The 26040-nt window shown below is 39.1% G+C and overlaps 1 protein-coding gene across 8 annotated transcripts; it reads right to left on the bottom strand.

Annotated features, from left to right (window-relative positions):
- Positions 1-126: 126 nt before the first annotated feature.
- On the bottom strand, positions 127-10772 carry LOC106175374 (protein sprouty homolog 3). 8 transcript variants are annotated; one of them, XM_013557324.2, is made up of 2 exons: positions 10364-10772; positions 127-2163 (listed from the first exon to the last, which is right to left on the bottom strand). In XM_013557324.2, exons 1-2 carry the CDS (start codon positions 10410-10412, stop codon positions 1253-1255), a joined length of 960 nt encoding a protein of 319 aa, XP_013412778.2. In that variant the 5' UTR covers positions 10413-10772; the 3' UTR covers positions 127-1252. The 8 variants fall into 8 exon arrangements, with proteins under 8 accessions (XP_013412778.2, XP_086864170.1, XP_013412781.2 ...); XM_087008044.1 differs by having other exon boundaries at positions 10368-10772; XM_013557327.2 differs by lacking the exon at positions 10364-10772 and adding an exon at positions 7400-7638.
- Positions 10773-26040: the final 15268 nt, after the last annotated feature.

Raw genomic sequence — 26040 nt, 5'->3', positions numbered from 1 at the left:
TGCCAAATATGAAGCAGGCATGGAAAATGAATCAATTTTATGAATGAATGAATGAATCCGCGAGTTGTGGATCATAATAAACAATGAATATCAATCTATGTCATTGATTCAGTCAAACTCTACAGATTTTTTGATTAGGCATATTCTTTTATTCCATGAGTGGTACTCTTTCTTTTTCTCTTTGTACTCTAGTAAATACCACTGGCATTTCAACAAATAAATAGTCTGGATTTTTATATAAAATAATTCATATGCACATGAATGTTGAGATATTGTTTGTGAACCAATAAATACTGTATCAGACCGAGGGAGTTATGTACACAAAACGTGATGGGCACATTTGGTTGCAAAACTAAAACTGGAACATCTGCCCGCCTTTATAGCAAATACTCTAAGGCAAATGACTTAGAATTTTAGCTCTATAACAAATAGCTTTTACTGCTTAGAGTAAATCTATATACACTAACAATGTAATTTCTGTACAATGTGATATACATAACATTTATATCAACAATCATCAACAACTTGCATTTTACATCATGATACTTTTTCTGATTTTTTTTCTTTTTTTGTTTAACTTTTTTATCTTAGAAAATAATAGTTTTCTTTAACCAAACAAATGGCAGTGATTTGTAGTAACATATACACTGGGTTCTTCTAAGTGAGCTTTTAAAGACTAAGTAACTTGCCATCGTCCAAACATCAAAATGAGCCTCCATATTTGTAATATTACAGTATGCCTCTTGCACCCAACATGACCATATTTTAATCCATTCTGCTGTTTAAAAGATGGCAAGTCAACGTGGTAGTAGGAAAAATATATTTGCAACTACATCTCTTAAACAACTAGGACAAATTTTACCTCCATGCCTGACTGCAGGGTGACAGTGAAGTGTTTTACAACTGCAGTCCTGTAGCTCCACCGTCCAAACAGAACAGTGTCGTAACCATGGTAACAATACAAGTCACCTGCCGTAAGGTTCCACATGTCTAAGTTACAGTTGATCACAGTACGAAGTATAATAATAATCCAATATTTAATAATCCTTGTTAGTTGGACACGGAAGGTGTAATAAAGAGAAATGGGGATCCATACTTTTTCAATATGGCATATAAATCCACAATTTTGTAAAATTGTTGAAACATCGAACAATCCAACGTAGTTCTCCACATCCATAGGATTTCAGGTAGTAAAAGTAACAATGCCGTCAAAAATCATGTCCTCTCCATCATCACACTCATGGCTCCACTATCACGCACTCGAACTCTCTGACTCGATCAATAAACCCTTAAGAGCACTGTCTGTGGGGCGCTCCTCCGCTTTACATGTGCACCCAGTCCTTTTGGAGCGGTTGTAGCAACACGTGCAAAGCGCGACACATCCCTTGAGAGGGAAGTACAGACACAGACATGGCAGGCACACCGATAATGCAGCCATCGTAGACCAGCGTTTAAAACAGTGTGGCCTCTCACAGCATGCACACGGATCGTCCGAGGCAGAGACCTCTAGGTCTTGTTCTCTATCCTTGTAACAGTGATAAAACAGTCCTTGAATACAGCACAGGCAACTGACTTTGTCCACAATACAATTTGCTGAACACTCTTGTTTGCCATTACAAATCCACCTTGAAGGTAATTCTGAGGGACCTTCAACACATCTCCGGCATCTGCACTTCTGACAACGCGGACAAATTATTGAACTATTGTGATTCTCCGTCAGTTCTGGGTCGATGGTAATTTGCAACCCTTCCTTTGCTGTCTGTGGTTGTGTCACAATAACAGGATGGTCGTCAGGCTGAAACTGTTGTTGCTGACGCTTTAGTTCTACCTCTTTAGTCCGGTTCAGTCTGTTCTGTTCAACTGTAGAAAGAGAGGTGGTGGGGGCACCTGTAGTTTTGTCTAAATTTTGCACGTCTGACTCCTTTTTCTTAGGAGGTGGCGGCCTCGGTGGGGGAGGCAGGCCCACATAGTTGTTCATTGCCCTCGAGGGCTGTATTCTGTCAATACTAACGACATTCCGTCCACACACGGGGCTAGTCCTCTGTGCCCGTCCCGGCCGTGTCGGCAAAGGAGGCGGGGTTTCCTGCTGCTTTGCCAACCGACTTGCAGCCTCGGCACTTATTCTGCGTGTTCCATGTTGCTCGGACTGCTCCATTGACAAACCTAAAAGTCATATAAAATAACAAAGTTTCAATTGGGGTATTTAAATGAAAAGTTACAATGTATCGAGCACGTCGACAGCCACTACGCAAACTTTCGCCGCAGCCATGATGCTCGGTGTGTTCTTCATCTCGGCGATACGGAGGCCGGATATCCCAGGCTTGGATCTGACCATCTGGTTGGCAAACGCACTGAGAACGGATGTACCAACTGACAGCCCTCCGTAGATTACTCAAACACGAACACAAGTATGGCAGGAAATGGGGAGGGTTAACACGGGAGTGAAACGGCCGGCGTAAACTAAAGCCTGAAGGAAAGAAATCCGCTCGTTCCGTAAGACAGTCACACAGGCCACGTTGTGCCTCAAACACCGTCCTCTACACAGCTATCACCCTGTCCAAACATTCAGATAACCTACCGGTGTGGTGATCTATCAAGAGGGGGTTAACCTAGTTTAAACGTGTGCTCTGACGGTTTGTTTTCAGATTGATTCAATGAGGCTATTCCGCATTTATGAATGGAGAGCTCGAGCTCACCTCCAAGCGAACACCAGTGCTAAATTAATGTTTCTCTACTAAAACGAGTTCATCTTACCTTTATAATAACGTCCTATAATTCTCAAGCTCCATAGTCCTAATACATGTTTTGTAAATCCGTAGTGTATTGGACCGTTCGACGAGCGTTAAGTCAGTTCTGGCTTTACTGTCTGAAACCGCCTACTTGCATTAGTCTCCATATATGGACGAAACCTGACACCAGAAATGACCTCCCTACAGAGCTTCCGGACCATGTTTATTCAGTGAAAAGGGGACACAGGTTGTTGTACATTTCAACCAATTAGCCGTCATGTACCAGGTTTATGGTAGTTAGACACGAAATTCTACGAAGATTTATTGATTGCTCGATTTGAATGAGATAGAATGCCCCAATTCCATAGGAAGTGGGTTTTGATAAAAAATGAGCGTGCCATGTGCCGCTGATATTCTGATGCTCTAATTTATCTACTTCCCTCTCGCGGTTAAAAGATCGACTGGCTCAGAAGGCACGTGACTTACTGCGCAAACAAAAGAACAAAAAGGATCAATGAAAGCGTAGACTGTCCATACTCCCGCCAAAAGTCTATAGTTTTAAAGCATTTACTCAAAGTTATTTACTGTTTTAGTATTTGTTTAATATCAAGTTTAATAAAATGGCACATTTTGACATAAAAGCACCCCTGAAAAGCACACCTTAGGTATTCATTCATGGTTGCGTTCATCGAGTAATTAACATTCTGATGAAACGCTAATGAGTACATTTCATGAGAGCGCACATAGCCCGTCAACACCAGTTTGGTCAAATAGCAATAATTATCCACTAATAGAGTTCCTGTCAGAAATTATGAAACAAAACCAACTTACCTTTTTTCATCAAAATTAATAATCCATGAATAATCGATGAATTCGCGTCATTTTAAGCACAACCATATAGTAGAAAGAGAGAGAATAATTTCCGATTTAAATGTCCGTGTGATTTTTAATGGTTTACTGCACTGGTCACCCAAATAACATGATTCATCGGCCAAATAGTGTGAAGCGAAACCACGGGAGTGTATTCAACACGTCGCTTACCTAATGTTGCGGTTTCACTGCCACGGGAAATCCAGTTGTGCGCCAGTGGCTTCGTCAAGGGAAACCATGCTTTTCTACACGGACTTCCAACTACCGGCGGTTTGCATGCGTGTAGAGTGAAGCCACTACTGTTAAGGATGGTAACTCAGTCAAGATAGGTCACTACCTAACCTTGTCAATAAACTGATGGCTTCAAGTAACGCACCTCTGTAACACCTGGTCTTAAAATCTACCTGTGGCAGTGACCGTATTTACTATAAGGGTCCCACTTGTCAAACCTTAGGTGGGTTTTAATTTTCCTCCAGCTTTACGCTTCACGGCACATGGGCGCATTAATGAATGGGACACCTGGAGAGTGGGGGAGATTGAAGATTGTCAAGGGTGAAGCAGGGGGTCATCGAGATCTCGACTCGCGTCAAGATGCGTGAGAATATCGCACTGCTGCCACCCTCATCTGTTCCTAGTGATGTCAGCATACATTGTAGCTAATTGTTACATTCCGTGGAGGTCAAATGATGTGAATGTGATGTAACTATTCGACATCGCTTTGTAAATTCTGCGTAACAAAAATGTTATATATTTTTCTAAACCACGCCCCCTTCTTTTCATTTTAAATCATCTGTTCAGTGATTTAGAGGTTAGAGAACATTTATCATTGATATATTGCGGTATGTCTCACGGACTATTAAATCAGAGAAAATAATAATAACCGACGGAACTAGCTGCAGCTTAGCTTGGCGAATGGATGAATGAATGAAATAACAAGTCATCATTTACCTCTCTATTTTAGCATGTCCGCCGAGACCAACGGCTCTCATTCAAGCAGCCGGGAGATTTGCTCGATTGAGCTGCTCATGCTCCGGTTCCGAGATAAGCTATACTTCTTTCCTGCTTAGGCCACTCATTCAAACACAACACTACGTCTACTGGCATTTTTTTTCAGTGGTTTAGTGTCTGACGTATGTCCTGATGTTTGTTTTCTTCAAATATTATAGACGGACAGCCCAAATGACCAGTGGGTCCAGAAAATAGACAGGTATTGCGAATTCAATCAATTTACAATCAACATTTACACATAAGAAATATTGGATTCGCTTTCAAACTTTTAATTCAGTTTTTTTTTTTTCATATCAAAACTTATCAGTTACAATTTTGTTTAGACTGTCATTATCCATTTCTTTTCATTCTAATTTTTCATAATTCAAAATTTTGTAATTATATTCATTTTGGGTCGAGCCATTAATTTTCGTAGGAGATCTAGAGAAAACAAATAGCAGGAAAAACCAGAAAGCCAAATTAATCATAAGAAAAATGGAACAAAAGAAACCATACGAACTATTCTACAGCAAGTTTCTCGTATCTGTGAGACAACTTACAAACCGAAGATGGTATTTTTAGCATCGCAAATGTGATTTACTGATCGCAGCGCGTTTCCCTCGAGCATAGGTCACTCGTACTGCCTATTAAGGATCTTCATTGCGTTCGTCGACCGTGGACATTCCAAACCTTGGTAACCTGGTCAATGTGCTCTAGAACGGTCTATTCGTATAACACGGAAATTCGACGAACAAACCAGGTGTGCAACTAAAAATACACCCATTCAGAAAACAGGTGAAGAAGAACGCTGGATGCACATCTGACGTTTTGTTTAATTTTTTTTCTTAAGAAACGGAGAAATGGTTTGATTCCGATCGGTTTTATACCAGTACAAAAATTCACATTTCTTAACAGTTTTTCTTAATAGGCTGCTGGACGTGAACTTCTTCCATGTTGCCTTTCCATCCCCCTCAACTGATGGGCAGCGTGGGTTACCATTGCGTTTGGTGCGACACGAGAGAGAATGAGAGAGAGATGGAGAGAGGAAGGGAGGGAGGGAAAGAAAAAAGATCGGCTTAGGTCCTAGGATCAGTCCAATTCTGACTATATATTTGAAACAGCTTCTGTTTTACACATATTTCTATACAAGAGACATAATCATCAAGAGAGCTCACAGGCAGAGAGTGCCTGGTAATAACTGTTTGCCGTGGGTATGTTTGGTCAATATTGACCCTCAGACTGACCAGCTTTGTCCACACGCTTTCAATGACCAAAATATACATAACGAGTTGATGTTTTCCTCAAAGAAAATGTTAAGATGTTGAGGAAATGTTGATTTATGACCTCGAGCCGACTGTTTGCTGTGCTAAATTTGAGACTGGTCACTTGATCTGAAAGAGAAATATTTTCCAAACTTTTCACCCAACTTTAACTTTGTAGCTTTTATAATTGTTTTTATACAAAATACTGGTCATGTAATACGATTGCCAAGATTCAATGTCTCTATTTTTTACCACTCCATCTGAGATGAGATGTTCACCCTGACGCAACAATCTGACTACTACTCAACAAAACCCGCCCCCATCTCCATAAGCATGGCTCCTATAATTTCCGTCCTCCTCCCGTCTCTTACCTGACATTCACCACGATATCATACCCTCTTAACTGTCAAACACATTAGTAGGCCAAAAAGTGAAAACTTTAAATTGCCTCTTTATTCCTTCATTGATAACTACCAACCGTCCCACACTGGAAAGACGCATACTGGCGACCTTCATCGGTATCTTTTAGAGGAGAGGGGGCGCTCCCAACCCGAAACCAAGTGCTTCCCATCTTTTATCGTGAGCGCCACACATTCAAAGAATGACGCTCTATGTAATTATTTCCCAAATTTACAGTGCAGTACCCCCACCCCCCTCACCCCCGCCAATACACCCCCCTCCCCAGCACACACTACTGCCATCAAAGGGCCCCTCTCCACAACTCTGGAGTCCCGACAGGTTTTGATTGACGTCCCGGGTCACGTGATACATCCAGAGACCACTGAACCGAATCTGGTCTTCATTCTACATACACACATTACACACATATATATATATATCTCATGTAGTTTACTCCATGAGATATATGTGCGAATTATATTTTTTCCTGTGTTCTGTCCTAAAGTAGGTTATTTACGCGTTTCCGTCTGCGATGGTGTTTTTTTCTGACTTTTTTTTTTTTTTTTTTTTTTTGTTAAACGGTTCTGGTTATCTTCAGTTCCCTCAACACATCGTACGTGACGTTAAATCATCCTCGCTGACGCAGTTGCTGCAGTAAGCCCTTTTCTTTTTTTCTATTTTTTTTAAATCTCGATTAGTTCTCGGCCTTTAACACTGACAAGTTCAACGCTGCACAGAAGGGAACCATTATTTGAATTTTAAATGAACTTCATAAAAATAAAAAGGTGTGGATTTTACAACACCATTGTGTATTTTGAACTTCATTAATCTTTGACCTTGCAGAAAACACATATTATTTAAAATCGCCCTCAGTTCTTACTGTCTCCTTACCTTCAAACACTTGTCCTACACGCTAATAAAGCGAGTATAACCCTCCATTTCCTTTCCAATAAGCCATTAAATAACAAATCCCTTTTCTCTCTCTCTCTCTCTGTCTCTCTCTCTCTCTCTCTCTCTCTCTCTCTCTCACACACACACACACACACACACACACACACACACACACACCACGCATGCAGAACACGGGTTGCCCCGACTGCGCTAATATCAAGCAAGGCATAGGCATAAAATATTTAGAAAAACTAAGCTTACCTTTCTGTAAAACAGTTTTCACATGGTATGAAATGCAGAAGAAAGTGGTCTCAATATGCGGTAAAAGATGTGAACCTGTGTGTCTTAAGATCTGTGTAGATTCCCTATCCCGACTCTCCTCTCACTACTATAGCCTGTTTATCAAGCGGGCTGAGCGGGTCAGCGGATTTTGGCAGGTAGAAAATACACGCTTATGGCACTCTTCCTTTGACAGGTGAGGGTGCCAACGACCCGTATACACCCGATACTTGCTCGAGAAGGAAGTTCTTTTTATCGAAAACTGGAGATATGTATGTGTGCGCACGTTTCTAAACGCGCTTCTGAAAGTCCCAAATCTTTATACGGGGAGAGCGGGTGCTCATAGTTTTCCCCAATAATTTCGCCTCTGAATTTGAAAGACTTGAATGAATTTAGAGCACCCGGTGGCGAGAGAGACTCAAATGGATGGAGAAAAAGTCCAAAGAGAGGTTTTGTCACATCCGAACGCGGGTGCAGTCTAATTTAAGCCTTTTGACTATTCAGAGGTCAGTTTGCGACAGAATTCCAGTTGGGACTTCCACATCAGAGGACATGAGAGCACGTCAACTCGTCAACCGCCCGTCTCTTCTACCATTAACACTATTTTCAGTTGAACTTCACCACCAGTAACAAAATGTTCTTGCTGTCATACGTCATGATTCACTTTTTGTGTCATGTATTTTTCCCCAAGGTAATAATTATAAGTTCATAACTACGCCATGTCAAGTCAGTTGTCAAAAAAAGGGACAAGACCGGTGAAATTATGAAATAGTGCTAAGAGGATTCAACAGGGGTGGATCAATGACAATATGTCGCGCCAAAATAGTCGACACAACCCAATAGTCAAAAATAAAAGAAAAATAATAAAAAAAGGTCAATGGAGAAAAAAATGAAAATGATTCGCACGCTACAAAGGTAGAAATCATTTGAGCGAATACAATGGCACAAATCTGTAGGGTGTGATACGCACAGGGGGGAGAAATAAAAGCGGATATTCATTTTGATCTATCTTTTGTTTTTGTAAATTGTTACACTTTCCTTCGCAAGCCTCTCTCGAGCTGCGTGCGTACGACGCTTTATCTTGGTAGCTATCGAGGTAAACGACGTTTAATGGTCTAAGCAAAATTACATTAATAAATAGATAGGGTCACAGTAACAAAAACGTTTTTCTAATTGAAATTTTATGTTATTAATATTGCCAAAGGCATATTAGTTTTTGATAATGTAATTAATCAAGGTAATCAAGGAGAAATGTGGGTTTTTAAAAATGCTTTTCAATATAGCTCGATATGCTGTTTTCGCACAGAAAAATATTACTGCGCAAAAAGTATGAATGAACAACATGAAAGCAGGGACCGTCTCAAACTAAAAAATATCGTGCATGATGAATACTGCCTAGTAGATATAGTAGATGTTTACCTTTTTTGTGGTATATGCTAAAGCTCAAGTTACTTGTTACAAGTCACGTTCTACTGGTTCAGTTTGCACAAGCCGTGACGCGAATTCCCAAACGACTCAAAACGTACAGCGGAACTATCCCATTTCCTTCTGTTCTTTTTTTGTCACTCACCTCTCTTGTTAACGACAAGACGAATGGTAAATTAATACGTGTAATTTATCATAAGTGTGTTAACTACATTTGTCACCGGTGGTAAAATGCATAAGGTCCTCCTGTCGCAAAGGACGCTTATCATTAACAGAGACAACGGGATGTACATTGCATGAAAAAAAGAGTTCCTTCTCGCAAGACTATCAGCAAAAAGGTTTAGACATACTGAATTTATATTAGTTTTCCGTATGTCTTTTTGTAGAAAAACATATTGCTTCAATGGTCAAAATTTTGAAAATTACACCAGTAAAAAATGAATTAAACTATAACATCTCCATAGAAACTTTCTTTCTTATCTTCACTCTTGAAAATATGCAAATTTTACTTTGTTCAGTTCAGGAATGAAAATATATTGGGGTTTAATAATACATCTATTTCATTCTGTCACGTTCAAGAGGACACTACCGAGGGACTTAGCGTTTGTATTAACTCATATTAACTGAATATCTTGTATCACATGTTTGTGGTATTTTCGGATTAACTAAGATTTTGCGGTAAATCCTTGAGTGATTGGGCTGATAAGTGATACCAAGACGTCGTTAAAGGTTTTACAGCAAAGTAAGATGGAAGCCCCACAGGGTAAAATTATTGAAAAAGAAATATCAATATTTCGGACAGCGTAGGTCAACTGACCCGGTTTTTGGCGTTGAGCATGCATGTGGCAGCACACGCACCCTTGTGTTTGCGCGACCACGCCTGTATGCATACACGTGCACAGTTATGCGCAGGCACATGTAGGCTACACGCAGAAACACACGAACACGCACAAGCTTAAATGCTCACACACGAACACAAACACTTACAATTTTCGTATCTAGTCGGGAATAGTTTTGTCAAACCACCAGAAGTGAAAGGAATGCCTTACCTGTCTGTTTACCGGCCCAAAAAAGAATAATTCATTCACAGAAATATGATAGCGACTTTTCTTCCGGTGATAGACCAGATAAAAATCAGTCCAATGGCGCATCCACGTTTTTACCCCGGTGTTAGAATGGCTATAATCTATACACAGGCTCATTATCATCTGCCCCACAGATACTGGAAACGTTTTAATACTTGGAGGTGAGCTGTGATATAGGAAGATGTTCATTCTCAGTTTGGACGAAGTAGTAGATGGGGCAGGTGATCGGTGAGACCGGTATTTAGGGCTGACATGGTCCCAGATTTAGAAAAACAGGGAAACAGTCCCCCCTCCCCCCCCCCCCCCCCCCCCCCGTACACTGCACCCCTCTCTAAACCAACCACCAGCACTGACACATGCTGTCAAGAATCTGTTGCTATTCGTGATCTTATACAATCAACCATATTTAACACATCTACCATCGTACAATGCTCACCTACTTGCACGTTGACTCTCCTGTTCGCTCGACGCTCGGGGTCCAGCATTGTATGTAGAACAACTATGGCCAAACCTTGGGGGTCTTGTAAACGAATCCTTGCCTTATTATGTCCGTTGTGAATAAAGTACTTTTAGCAAAGTAAAGTTTCGGCGTCTAATTTCTATTACAACTCAACAGAGACATCCTTTTACCAGGATTCTTTTTTGCAGCGTGGAGACTAACCCGAATATTGTATGAAGCTCGCATTAAAACCCTCTTCTGTCTATGCAGCGTCGAACTTCTTTCTAGACCCGGTATCTAATAAGTATTCTGTGGCGGTACCGACTCAATGAATGCAGCCGACCTCGCTGCCTTATCTGCAAGTAAAAGTGAGTCTCCCGTTGACTGCAGTCCTCGACCGTACTATTCACAGGACACGGCTGACGGAAAGTGTTTTTTTCAATACGTCAACACTACACTGCTCTTAATATAGGCCCTCTTTGGTCTACGCCAGGAATGCCCTCCCACGCTCAGAAGAAGGGTCAAGTGGGGGAATTAGATTTTTTTGATAAAGAACAAAACGACCTTATTAAGATCCTTTCACCAAAAGTACATAGTGCCCAAAAAACTGGATGAAAAAATGCTCATAATATTGACTGAAGCGGAGGTAAAGCTGAATACAAAAAGCTTGGTATTTAGTGTGACGTCATAAGTGCTCGTATAGCGAGTTTGGCTGACAGGTAAATTTACCTGCGTTGCGTTGTTGTTTGTTTGGCGCAAACACGGACGAGGGGTGTGCACGTGCATGTCCAGGTATACGCAAAACTAAATAGCATGACATTAGTTAAAAGTGTGATACGTTTTTTAAGCACATATTAGATGGTTTAAGAACTAATTTGAAATCACTGTCCACTGATATTGATTATGCACGTGCGGATACGCGTGATTCTGAACATAGCACATCTTACACATAAACGTTGTGAAAAAAAATTCTTAAATGTCTTTTGTCAAAAGCAATTTATTCAGTCAAATCTCTCTCTCTCTCTCTCTCTCTCTCTCTCAGTACAAATTTGCCCAATGCTCAGTCAAATCTCTCTCTCTCTTTCTATCTCTCAGTACAAATTTGCCCAATGCTCTGTACGTTGTACGTGTCCGTCTTTGCCACGCGTGTGGACGATGGTTTTCTTGTCACATTTTCACGTGCCTGTCGTAGTGCCATACGTACAGTTAATATAACCACCGTAATCGTCTCCCCCAGTGAAAACTGCCACCTATTATGCTTTGTTACAATGTGGCTTTGGACTGCGGGAATGTGTTTTCTTTATATATTAAATAGTTCCATTAACTTTCGATCGTAGGGTCAATATTGGGCGCATTTTTAGGTCGATTCGTCTACCCTCACTTGTTGTGGAGTGTACATAACTGAGCAAGTTGACAAAAATCAATACAGTAGTTCTTTAAGCCTAATCTATACACTGGTTTTTCAAATCGTCACATAAAAAATGGGTGATGTTGTGAAGTATATTAATGGTTCTTAAAAACGATGGTGATTTATCAATCATATCACATGTAACTTTAGGAATTTTTTGCTCATTTATTGATAGAATGAACTCGCAGGATAATTCAGTGATTTCAATGAAGGAATGACAGTGACATGAGCGTTTCCCCCCCCCCCCCCCCCCCCCCACATCCAATATTTTTCTTCGACTATCGCAAATAGACATTTGAATTACCTTTAAGTTAAATTTATTAAAAAAAACCTTTGGGGATCTGCACGAAAGGTAACCTTAAAAGACATAAATTACCTTTAAGTTAAATTTATTAAAAAAACCTTTGGGGATCTGCACGAAAGGTAACCTTAAAAGACATAAGAGCATGACTATATATATATGAATTTGATGGGGTTTGGTACAAAAACGTTACGGGGCCAAGGTTGAGGGAATGTTATTCTATCTATTTTTACCATCCGTATCCCTGTTGTTCTGAGTCCACTATCGCTGTATCAGGTTGAATATTTACTGGCAGTGAGAGAGAGTACAATATGATTTATAGCGGGCGGAAGTTGTCACTTTTCGAGGACCTAATTTGGGGGTTCAGTGACAGAAAGGCAAGGCAATTAGAGACTCCGGTCGCAGCTTCAAGCTGATTTTCGTCGACTTTTCCACGGTGTCGCAGTTGACACGAGTTTGATTTCAGCTTTGACACCTATGAAACAAGAGCGTGGAAAAGAAAATTTTCAGTTGACATCCAGCCGAACGACAACCACAACTGTTGATAAACAAAATTAACTAATCATTTCATATGTTACTGAAAACGACATTTAAGTCTCAAAAGCTAAAACCTCGCTGCAGGAGTGCTTTGCACCACTTTGTACTAAAGGTGAACAGTTTTACATTGTTGCCTTCCGTTTTGAATAAAATGATGTTTTAACAGTAAAAAAGCTGACCCTTTTGGACATAGGTTGGCACACGACTTGCCTCAGAAAAAATGTGATAACTCGAAAGCTGTTCCCTTAATAAAGTACTGAACCACCCCAGTTAAATTTATACATTTGCACTTGATTGATTAATAGAATTTTGTATTACTACGATAGTTTTGCTAAAGCATATTTTCGAATTGGATTGTAGGATCGACATTGAACTGGGACTAAATGATTCATCCCAAAGCTTCTTGAAAAAAGTATAGGATCTTTTGCTTGAATTTTTCCTATTCAGTTCTGTGTGAGCTATCCGTCGAATGCTGTTCGATTTTTTGCAAGTGAATAGCGTCAAAATGTTGCAAATTTGTTGTAAAAGTTTTTTTTTTTTTTTTTTTTTTTTTTTTTTTTTTTTCATTCTACTTGGACGATGACCGCTGGAGAGCTATGAAAAAGCTACCCAGCTGCGGTTAGTTTGCTTTCATTTGTCATCATTAGTGTCCTTCCTCGCCCAATTTCTCTTGCAAACCATAATGCTGTCGCACTTGCCGTCATTTTCATATCATTCTGTTCAGGAAAATTATTAAGAAAGAGAACATCTGCAAAATTGTGGATCTCCTATTGTTAAGCAGTTTTGTATGAAGGTCTTTTGTCGCAGCAAAAGTGAGTTGTCATTTACAGTTCGCTGCACAATTGAAAGAAAATAGTGATGGAGTATTTTTCTAACGAAATTGTCTCTCTCTCTCCCTCTCTCTCTCTCAAATTGCTATACAGACAAAAATCAGTTATTTTGTTTGTCATTGTTTTTTCCTCATTTTGATTTAACACTATATGATGTGATTGACAAAAGCGTGTGTCCGTAAAGAGAACCGCGATGCACCGTTTAGATGAAGACAAACAGATTGATTTTTATACCAACTTCAAAATCCATCGCACTCTTTCAACCCTGGCGCGGAAAACAAGCCACCCACTTGCAGACCGAAACCCGAGAAAATTTTAGAAAGTTCCTTCTCTTACATTGTGTTTGCGTGTTTGCCCTATCTTATGGCTTAAAGACATCGGTGAAATATTAAACAATACAAACAACCCCGACCCGAAAAAGAGTCAAATTAAGTCAAGTTATTTTAGTTCACTTTTGTTCTTTTTATTTGTGACTTGATAGATATTAAGCAAACAGTGGCATCGTTTGTCAACTAGTGTAGTGTCAGCAAGGACACGGACTCACTTCGCTGTAGTGAGTGCACCGGATGAACTATTCTGAAGATGTACAGTATATAGCAGTATATAAAACTTGTCACTCTTATTGTACCCTCTACCAGGGCCAAAAAAAGAGATTTTTCACATGTATATCAAAACTATTTCTTTAGCTATTGCTCTGCACTTCTGTACTCTGTATCCAACGAGAAACTTTTTTTAAAAAATCCAGCTGGCTTCTGGTGTAAAAGTACCCTTACCGAATAATAAAAGTTCCAGTCATTTGATATATATTTATCTTATTCAGTCACGAACGTTCTTCTTAAAAACGAGTGTGATTTGTTCAATAATCGTGCAGAATAACTTGGGGCCATGGCACATGTATTATTGGCCAAAGTAATAAACTAATTGTAGATTTTGAAACATGAAAATGTATTGCAATTAGTTTTACTTTTTCATTGCATTTATCCAGCATCTAGTCAGCGATTTGGAATATGAGGTAAAGGCGTTTTGTATTAGGGTTTAAACGATGATTAAACAATAGTGGTTTTGCATTTATTTCGTACCACATGTAAGCCGACCTAGATTGAAGGGCTGACGGGTATCAGCGGTGTATAAGACTGGGTTCCCATCCCTAGATCGATCTAACAGGATCGGTCCATCTCCACGGGGTTTCTCGTTAAATTGCTTTCAGCTTAAGTGGCTTAGATGTCTAAAGCTACTAAAGCTACTAAAGCTGCTAAACGATAGTTAATTACCCCACTATCAGCTTCAGTAGCCGTGACAGACATCTAAGCCTCTTAAGCGAGAATCCCCTTGGAGATAGTTCGATCTAAAGTTAGTACGATAAGGTCAGGGAATGGTCTCTTAAGGCTCATTCCAATTGAAACTATCGGTCTACGTAGATCGATCAAACTCGGCGGGGACTCTAGCTGAATGCAATCAGTTTAACAGGCTAACACGCCTCCTCCTGGCGTTGAGTAGAATACAGAAAAACTGTGATGAAAGGAGTACGTTGGAAACAAGGGGAGGCGTGCTAATCTATTAAACTGATCGCATTCAGCGAAAAGCTCCCTCGGAGTTGGACCGATCTAAGTAGAACGATAGTTTCAATTGGAATGAACCCTAAGAGAGTCCATCCAGAACCCAGTGTCTATTTTTAACTGATTATCATCACAGTTGCTTCATGAAATCGTTACAATGGCAATGTGATGAAAGCACAATAGATTTTCTGTGATGAAATTTCTGCTAGACCGGGCAAAGTACAAAAGTGTTTTTGTACAAAAGACGAAGGAGGGATCACTAAATAGGCGTGCGGAGTGGAACCCCATGCTCCGGAAACACCTTGCAGAGATATATTATTTCACAACAACTCTTACGGCTAGGGGAAAATTATACAGAATTTTAATTGAGATGTTTTAACTGTCAAAAAGTTAACCAGGTCTTTGACATGTCAGTCCTCGTTGAAGATGTCAATTTCTTCCCGTGGAGTTTCTCAGCGTGATGGCTTGGGATACTATTTCCTCTTCGTCAAATGATAAATGCATCAGCTCTCTCTCTCTCTCTCTTTTATAGCTCATTTTTATTCTATCGTTTTTTTATGATCAACTTAACGTCCAATGCAAACTCTTGTATTTTTGCTATGCCTTTTACACAAGCTATATCGAAACGCGCTTTTTTTTAATATTCCCATTTCATGATCCATTTCATGATAAAGAAAATCATGCTACAGAGCGCTACTAGTTTACCACATATGAAATTGATATCAAACGCTCACTATATTTTCCATTCTTGTCGGCACCAGTTACAGATATCATAGAACCGTTCCTCTGTTAATTGGAGTTATTCAGATGTGAACTCTAGATGCAGGTTATCCGGAGCGTGCGCCCGAAGTGACAGTTTCCGTTCCTTATTGTCTTACAGGGTAATTATCTCACCTGAGCGCGAGATACTTGGCGGGAAATGTCCCGAGGGCGCGGACGTCGCACTGCCTGCATTGAGACCGCTTCCTGCGCGGCTGGTTATTAACGATGACAGTTATGGAGTTGCTCTGACAGCAATCATCGTGTCGAGACTCTCTTTGTCTCTATTACGCCATCAAAATAGATAATCTTTTGTTTTGGCTTTGTAAATGGCGGTTGAGGAGAAGAGGAGAAACGTAGAGAGGCAAAGAAATCAAGAAGGAGGAGGTGATATGTACTATGTTCATTCAAGCGTTTTAAAAACGCGACTTTGGCATCAGGTTTGAAAGACATATTCGAATCATTTTTCGACCATAGAATGTCCATACCCTGAGGATGTTTAAAGGTATCGGCGGAAGACATAATGTGAAAATATATGTTTAATTAAAAAACCGTGTTAGAACTTCCGCATTTTCCAAGTTAAGATAGTTATTATGCAAAAATATCACCATCACAAGATGTTTTTACTTACTTGATCATGACCATAAAACGGCGTCCCTAAAAATTTAATTCATGGATGTGTAAGCTTTTCCCTTTAAAGTACATATCCGAGCGCGTTGTAATTTTTTTCAGCTCAATTTAATCATTTTTTTCAATCAGTTTCTTTTCCCTCTACAATTATTGTCTCATTAACATGATAACAAATCAATTTACTTTTTCTGAGCGTTTCTATTGGGGATTCCTAATAATTTAACAACGCTAAATGAGCGCGTCTCTCCGTATAACTCACCTCTGTAAGTACGCTCTTCAGTTTTTACCCTTTTCTCTTCACAGGTGAATAAGCTCCCAGTCTGTCTAGTAACATTAATATATATATTTACGCTCAATACCAGGATACCTCGTTGTTAAAGTCGCCCGTGTAGAATATACCTTTTCTCGGTACAAGGAACAAAGCTCTTCCAGTTTGTTTTATCAGACTCCCTAATCACACAGTTCCTGACGGTTCAGCTGGCATTCGATAAAACGAAAAACATTTAAACGGTGTGAAAAAGAGTCGATTCGATTATTAGACACGCACTGGGCCTTCTACTTCCGGAAAATAGAATGCACAATCACGTATGGACTTGTAGAAATTGTTTTTTATTTCGCCGCAAAACACGCACTAGCTTATCGTTGTTCTTTGGGTTAAATGGCAGGAGAGTGAGGTGACAGTTCTGAGCTAGGGTCGACTGCTTGGTGAAATTTCATAAGAAAAGGGGATAGGTGCAAAAAAAAAAATGAGATGCAGATTATTCGAAAGAGAAAGACTGTAGATAGGAGAAAGAGGTGGAACAGGAGTGATATTAAAAAAAATCCATAACTACTTGGTTTAGATGCAGGCAAGAGTGAGTCACTAATCTTTGAATAAAGAAGCTAGAAAAAGAAAAAAGTGCCTATTACAGGGTCAATAAACTCAAACTTTCTGGGTTTGGGCAATGCGGGTACATTTAAAAAAATTGTACAAAGCAGGTTCCAACCGCTGTTAAAAATCGGTCCCACGGATGAAAATCTGTAGTTTGAAAAGGAAGGATACAGAGGGCATTAGTAGCTGGGCTGTGAAGCGGCATCACCCTTGGGGTCAATGTGTTAACTGTATTTAACGTGTTTCCCCAGCAACCGTTGTTTAGTATACCCCTTCTATCACTGATGCTCTATTCAGCTCAATTTATATAGCAGACAGACTTCAGATTCTGACGTCCAAACGTCATCTATTTTGCGGTAAACCGAGGGTCACTGTTATCCTTGCTCCTAATTTCCCTGCTTTGTTTACTTGCACCTCGTATGATGCTCAGTTGTGTCAACTGACAGTGACTCACTCCTGACGACGAACGCTGTACCTGGGAAAAAGACGACGTGTTTACTCCAATTTTATCCTTCATGTTTTAGAAAATAGCAGAAAATGTTTTATAGACGTCAATGAAGGAAAAGACAAAAGAAAGAACAAAACATAACAAAATAAATTATGTCATATTATTGGTTAATATAGTGATGATATTAAGTTTATTTCAATTAGCTTGTGTTGTAATAACACTGTATATAAAAACACGGTCTCCTTCAGCGTATTTGATCAATGTTTTCAATTTATTCTCTTTGAATACCTCCTATTTTTTGCATCGAACAGATTCATTTCTCAAACATAATTTTTACCTAATGTTTCCACATTAGCTGAGGTTAAGATAACATTAAGCATTTTATCACACCAGCAACCAGGATAACTTAACATTATCAGTCCAAGGCAAAAGTCAGCTAGGATAGAAATTCTACTTTTAGATCCTGCATAACAACCACGATATAACGCAGACCGCCTATGCTCAGCTTAGTGATGGTCTTGTATCGAGTTAGTCAGAGACATATAAGTGAATATCTCGTGAAAAATCAATCTGTGGCCTTATTGGTAGAGAGCAGTCCGCCTACTGCTCTACGGTTCGTTCACGTACCTGTATAACTGCAATATACCTCGAGGAGTGTCGCTTTTCAGTTTGTTCGATTTTTTAAAAATGATTTAAGCACTATGGAAGAGAGCTGTAATGTAGAAAATTGTTATTTGTTTCTAAAAGAGACCAGGCACCTATCTCGGCTAACTTGTCACTTGTGTCAAAGAATGAACGAATAAGGCGTTTTATTCGTTAGATATAAAGTCACAGGGGTGGGTGACATCATTGAGGATATCCGTGGTGGATGCCATTTAGTGTTTGTTTCCTGATTTGAAAAAGTAACAAATACAAATAAATAAATAAATGAAATGAAATGAATAAATAAAAACGATCTGAGCACCTGTTGATCACACACACCTTTATGGGACACATGTCATCCCATGGTGAACCATGACTGCAAGACTAGACGGTGACATCTATTTTTGTTAATTCATTTTTATCTATCTATTTATCGTCTAATGACTAAAAAGATGATGCAACCGGTAAGTTTTGCACAATACGACCGCAAGCGTTGTTATCCAAGAACTGGAAGACGTCACAGCAAACCGACCAGGTAGGCCTATTGATTGGCACCATGAGTCCAGTCAACCTTGTGTCCCATAGCCGCGTTTTCAGCCCGATTCAGGCGATTCTCAAACTCGCAGGCGGCCCAGGTGTTGCTAAGATGTTTGGAGCTGGATTCCCAGACTTGTTTATTTCTTTGCGGTCATACTCGGCGGGCAGAGGGGCACGGGCACGGTACAGGCACGCCACTTGCACATTCTTTGCCGGATCAGAATGCTGTCATCAACACTCATCTCCTGATCCAGTTTCTGGAATCTGATTTATTAATCTGATGTTGGAAATGTTTTGTATTGGGTATAGATTACACAAACAATATGAAAAGGGAAACTTTTTTGTTTGTTTTATCAATCGTAGCTACAAATACAGGGAAATAAAGATAAACCTTCTGAATCAAAATGCGTGAATCATTCGTTAGTGTGCAGTGAGTTAGTACAGTTTATTTCTTGGAAAGAATTTGGAAGGTTTTATGTGATAAAGAAGAGGGGCCGGTTTTGACCACGTCCTGAAAGCTGAACTCTTGTTTAGGAAATATAGTTAACAAATACATTTAACCTGGGAGCGGCTGGCCGACGTAGAATGGACTGGTTATTATTATTATGAATCTTGATATCTTCAATTTACAATACCTGTGCAAATACAAAAAAATGTTTATTGCCCGTTTAGCAATGTGAAATAAAAGCAGAACATGTAACCGTTATTTTGTCAGGGGATTTGATATAAATGGACTCAAGTAAAAATTATTATGTTAGTACAAGCATCCAGTAGGGTCTGGTGCCCCGTAATCTGTAGTGGAGATACAAAATATATTAATATACATTGGGTCATTTTTGGAGAATTTCAGATTAGTCGGGAAATATTTAAACTGATGCACTGAAATTTGTTGAAGACCGCAATGCCATGAGCTGTCTCTTTAACCTTCACATTAGATATACAGTAGGGAGCCATGATCGCTTTCACCTTAAATGACCTCTACCTTTACCTGTGGTTACTCTTGATTTTGTACAGTTTTACAGCGCCAGTAGGATATCCTGTTTACACATTTATTTGGAAGAGCTAGTGAAAGTAAAAGAAGAAGTAAAAGTACGTGGATACGCAATTTTACACGCACAAGAGCCATTATATGGGAGAAAATCCCAGGATATTGGTTTTTAATGAAGGAGATTCTCTAATATACAGCATCTTTTTCCACACATCTTCTCATGGGTCTAGTCAAATATTTGTCTCAAGACAGACGATTTTTCATATCTGCTGTCCACCTTCTTGTGTCTACGCACCCCCTTTTGTGATATGAAAATTACCATTTCCCCTTTCTATTCTCATGTCACGAGGTTCATATACACATCCCTCTTTCGCTACGATACTTAACCAATCGCTCCATAGGTAGTTCAGATGGTTTGTGTTGACTGTAATCTGACCAAGTCGGCAGAATATACTTTTGATTTATCTGTTTGTCTGTTCATTGAAATTACAGCCGTTTATTAAAACATAAGTATATATCTAAAGATGAAGAATTTTGCTCAGCAACCGAACAATCTACCATGGCCCACTGTAAAAGCGGCAGGGAATACAGTCTCAGTCGTATGGGCCCCATCAGTCAAGGAGTGAGGCACTATATTGTAGCTGTGCGTTTCATTATTACCACGCCGCAAGTTAGTAATGCACGGAGTTTTCGTATGAGGCTTTTGTCCAAAAATTAAATTGCAGGATGCACTGTGGTCTATAAAGTATACTGACAGTCAATGAAAACGCATCAGAAAACTTTCTTGTACTTTTTTTTTTTTTACCAAGAATCGATTCCAATCATATAAACGAGTACAAATGCATTTGTTTGGTCATAAGAGATTCACCTTGTTTGACTGAATAATGGGTCATATTTCACACGAAAACAGTTATTTTGTTAAAGTGCCAAAGGAACTTAAAATATTATTTGATAAATAAATGATGCGTTTTCATTGACGGTCAGTATATATAGCAAACTGAATGTTCATGCCAAAATTTGAAACATTCGCTCAGGTTTTTTTTTTTTTAAATTTCGCTTTGTTTTACATCTTTACACCACTCCAACCCTTTTTTTCCTCTTTTGACATTGATGACTAAGAAATTCATAAAACGGTGACAGTGAAGTGCTTTCATAAAATGAATAATATACCATCATTTCCGTCTAAATTTTCTAAAAGGATCAATGATGGGGTCCTTGATTATTAATTTTATTACAATGCAGTTATTGTCATGAAAAAAGGAAACTCAATGCTGAAACGCAAACCCCATCCGTTCTTGGTATCGACGATGACCTCGGATTATAGCGAGTGGGCGTTTATTTGAAAAACTCCAATAACACACCAAACTGACACTAGAGCGCAATCATTTCGATTTACTGAGGAAATGTCGACAGAAACCCGACACGAAAATGATGAAAATGGGATTGCCTAATCTTTATAGTGGCACGGCAATTATTGGCGAAATGGTTTTCTGGATACAATATTTGGGCAAATTGTCGTGAAAGAATTGATTGTCTTCGAAACAGTTCGCGAACAAGTCGGATAGATAAAAGACGTACCTTTGATATGGCGCTTTGTAGTCATCACGTCGAGCCCTTTCATCTCACTTGAGCTATTTCAGTAATTGCCGGAATACTATTTTTATCAGACAGTAAAGCAAGATTATTCATAATTTTTTTTCTTAAGCTACGTGTGTTCCTGACTATTTGCCTGAACTGTTTTCATTTTCGGCCCAACTAAGACAATATTGATCAAAAACCAACGCTTGGGGATACATTTTTTCAAGACTATTTTTATTTCATCTGTCCACTTGTAACGACGGACCACCTATCAGACCGGACTCGACTATAGATTCAGTAGGGATAATTCATGAGTTTAGGAAATGGTCATTTCCTAGCGTCTGATCCAGGGCGCTGATTAAGTAGACGGCGTTTAGGGTTGTCCACTGCTTAGTACCCAGAGAGGTGGTTTTACCTGTCAACACAATCCGTTACCCTTCCACCATAGACGTGTTAATTGTAGTAATTGCCCTGCTCTTGTCAGTTTTACCTAGGCCAGGTAAAAAATGAGATCCCGTGATGGCACTTGCACGATTATTTAGAGCCCACATCTATTTCGTACACAACACCTAGAACTCGCTGAAATCATCTTGTGTGGTTTTTTCATTCGCCATTATTATATTGATATATCTCATATAATATCAATATACGCCAAAAAAAAAAAAAAAAAAAAAAAAGGCTTTTTAGAATGTCTGTAACAGAAAATTCCCCAGCAGTGGAGTTAAATAATCCATATTTTATTTCAATTCAGTAATTTAATTTTGATGATCAAATTAATCTTAGATGTCCAAATCAATGGACAAGAAATAAATGGCTACCCTATTGCTGGCACCGTTTAGTGTACATTGTATAGCTTGGGGAGAAAATATTGGATGTTGCAAGGGCCTTTTCCCTCAAAACAAAGATTTTGGGCAAAAAAATAATCTGAACACGGTCTTGAGTCTTGATTTAAAACTGCTGTAATTATGTGTAGCTTATTGAGCAGATATATGTTGCACGGTATGCATATAGAGATACATGTAGTGTGTACAGATTTTACTGAAAACATTACGAACAGTCATTGTCATTCATTACGGCAATCAATTTCACGTATAATTAGGAGGAACTCTAAACAGAAGTGTGGATCTAAGAATCACATGTTTACTACAATTTCTAATAATAATAATAATAATAATCGACGAATCTTTTTCGTCGTCTTAGATCTGACCATGTTAAGGACTTGTATTTCTTTATTTTCCAAGGAAGGCAAAGAAGATAAAAAGCACAAGTTTTGGGTTTATCCCAACGCAAGTAAAATCGAATGAAAACCATTTTAGTGCTCTCTTTTTAGCATCTTTCCCAAAATTAATGGGCAACATTAGCACACAATAAATACACACTGAGCTGTTTATTGTTTTTGAATGGTAAGTTTGATGTGTCAACGCGCTCTGGCGTGTTATAAAGGTTTTATTTGAAACCAAGCGATTGAAAAAGTTAAAGTTTGGCAGTTTGAAAGAGCGCTTACGCTATAAAACGAGCAATTTGGGGCGAAGAATTTTTTGTCACTGCCTTATTATTGTAATACTTTTCTTTGCGTGCAAAATGATGATTGGGAAGATAATCCAGAAAAAAAACACCATCAAATCAAACCTCATTTTAAACGACCAGGTCCAATTTCATTTGATTTACGTTACGCTGACAGTCTGTGCATACAAAGGATAAGGGAAGTAATTTAAACGCAATTTGGAATAGATTATTATCATATACTACAAAATTCCAATCATTTCATCATCTCAGTATATCAGTCAGACCATTTCACCATTTTCAATTATGTAAGTAACGTACTATCGCCATTGATATGTCGTTGAATTCCGTTCGAAAAGAGATAATGGCTCAAGAAATAGCGTCAGAGGATCCACAGTTAGTGACTAAGAGAAAGATGAGGGGCGAGCGCAAGATCATTTTTAAGATACTGTCAAGATAAAAATCAAGTCGGAAGCTATTGTGTTGTGTTACGAGATGATCATCAACTAAAACTTCCCTTGCGACACCTGGGGAGCGTGCCACCGATTTATCACGCTGGTAAAATGGCGGGAAGACGGTCAGACGATCGATTGCGACAGGAAAATCATAGGGCAAAGCTGCAGGACAGAGGAAGTAAAGATGTTGTCAGTGTCGTGAAAAATGAGGACAGGGCAGTGGTGACAACCAATCACACAGTAATAATCCTAAGGAGTGACAACAACAACCGTTGTGTGCACGTGCATTACGTCATGGGCCCCACGCGCGCTTCACTGGACAGGGCAAGGCTTTTTGATTAGGCCTGAGAGAACCAGATGAACTATTTTCCAGCAGATATAACTGTGAAAGCCTTCGTGATGCCTTCTATTTAGGAATTATCATTAGCTTCTGTGAAAACAAGTCAGAAATAGGAAAATTAGAAAAGGGGGAAAACACTGGGCAAATAAATTCTTACTCTCGGTACAAATGGTTTCAGTGAAAAATTGGCGGGGTCTTCTGCACTGCCTTGAGGTTAATGGCATCCTTCATGTGGCAGTTTACAAATTACACCGGAAAACGAATTACCTGGCCCGCAAAATTTGTCAAATGTATGTCGAATTTGAAGACAAATGGTATTATCAACGGCCATTCCCCAGCATACTAAGCGACTGTTTTGCACAACCAGAGAGAAATGACGCATTGTTCGCAGTTTCAACAGTCATTCCTTCCCCGGCGCCTCAAGTCTAAATAGGGTTTGAAAAAAATCGTAAGAATTTGTGTTAGGCTTGTAATATTTCACGCCGCCGTTCCGGAGTTAATTAATAATGCTTAACTTAGCTACGGGTGAACGAGTGGATTGTGAATGCACACGATTTTGACCTAGATCTATACACTACCGGAAATCTCGGAATTTATTCATTATGTGAAATCGAAAAAAAAAAGCAATTATTGTGGCACCCATTTAAGCACTTAATAAAAAATAAAAAATAAAAATCTCATAGATTCACAATGAATTACGAATGGTAGCTTCGACAAAGAACGGTTTTGTTTATATATTTTTTCCATGGTAGTTACATATTTGTGCATTACATTGCTTAAACCGTTATTTAGATGAACCGTTTTCCATTACGACGTTCTTTCATCAAATTAAAAAAAAAAGCATGATATAAAAAATACTAAGCTAGCATTAAATACTACAGACAAACAAGACTTCATGAGAACAATTACGAGATTGTGGGTTTCTTGCAAGAGCAGTCAAGGATACATCCGCAAAAGGTAGCAGTTTTTAAACATTAGTGTTCCCCCTTTCTGTCATCCATCATATTATATTGCCTAACTCGTTGTTCGCACATCATTTTCGAGTACGCTGGCATCGCGTGTAGTCTATCACAGTTACGAAACAACATAAAAATGAAGCATATTAAAAGTTCCCCCATAACTCGGTACTCTTACTCTTTGGAAAGCCAAAAAACAATAGGACAGAAACACAAGGAGACAGGGTGCAGGATTTATCGATGAAAGCTTGTGGAACTTGAAGCAATTTCATACCTACACGGCCAGCACAAATTAGCCTGACTTACCCCAAGCTGTCGTTTGCCTGGAGATGTAGTTTTGTTCTAAACCCTGACGTTTAGTACGGTACACTTTTGCATCCCTATTAGTAGTATTTTTATGAAAATAAATTGTCAAAGAAAACTGAAGAAATCCGCAGAAAATACATAGTCATTTATCCTTGGGTAGCCTCCACTACGCACGGCGAATTTTTCAAAGCCCAACACACATGTAGAGGTAGAAGCTGAGCTACGATTATAAACAAGACGGGCAGATCACCCGTGAAATCTGGTTTTTCATCTCCACTTTTAAGGAATGAGGCGAAAATCAAATTTTCACCTAGAATAGGTGGACGCAGAGAGCTCCGACCTCTCAAGATTAATAGCTCAGCCGCGATAACGTGGTGTGTGTTGGGCTTAAAGCTTTATGTACAACTCATTAATGCGCACTGAAATCAACGTGCGCAAAAAGTAGAATAGTTTAGATTTGGCTTTATTTTCTTTGAGATATTAAACAAAATCTGGCCAATGTCTTCTTTCTGTCAGCAGAGATCCATTGAATTAACCACCGTTAATTATGTTTGTTAAAAGCCTTACAACACTAGTTTAATTTAACCCGTAAAAAAACAATGTTACTCTCCAGGGAATTAATTTCAGTAAACCTCTAAAGCCCAAACAATAACACTGGTCCTTCATTTCCCTTGGATCATGTTACACCTTTAAAATACACGTTAAAAGTCATAATAATCAAATGGCGGAACCAAGTAACTGAACCAGCGATCACTTCAAAAGCATTCTGATTTTGTTTCTGAAGCGCAAGTTCTTTTTTTTCAAGAAAGTGAATGACACTTTCAATGTAAGGGATCAGATTTCTGCCACGAGCAATCAGCACCCCATTATCTGTATAAAATTAGCTGCCTGGCCTCTCTATCGCTTGCGTTGTCTAATGGACCAACACGCTAGAAAACATTCGTGTATTGTCGAGGACGATTTTTACGAAAAGGAAATCTTAATTGTGCGATAAATAACCTATATATTAAAAATATTAAGAAAACAACA

The sequence above is a fragment of the Lingula anatina genome, chromosome 3 (genome assembly GCF_051362555.1).
Source record: "Lingula anatina isolate TDL-2025a chromosome 3, LinAna3.0, whole genome shotgun sequence".
Taxonomy (NCBI): domain Eukaryota; kingdom Metazoa; phylum Brachiopoda; class Lingulata; order Lingulida; family Lingulidae; genus Lingula; species Lingula anatina.
Note: the sequence above shows the minus strand (reverse complement) of the source record. Positions and strands in the feature narration are given on the sequence as shown.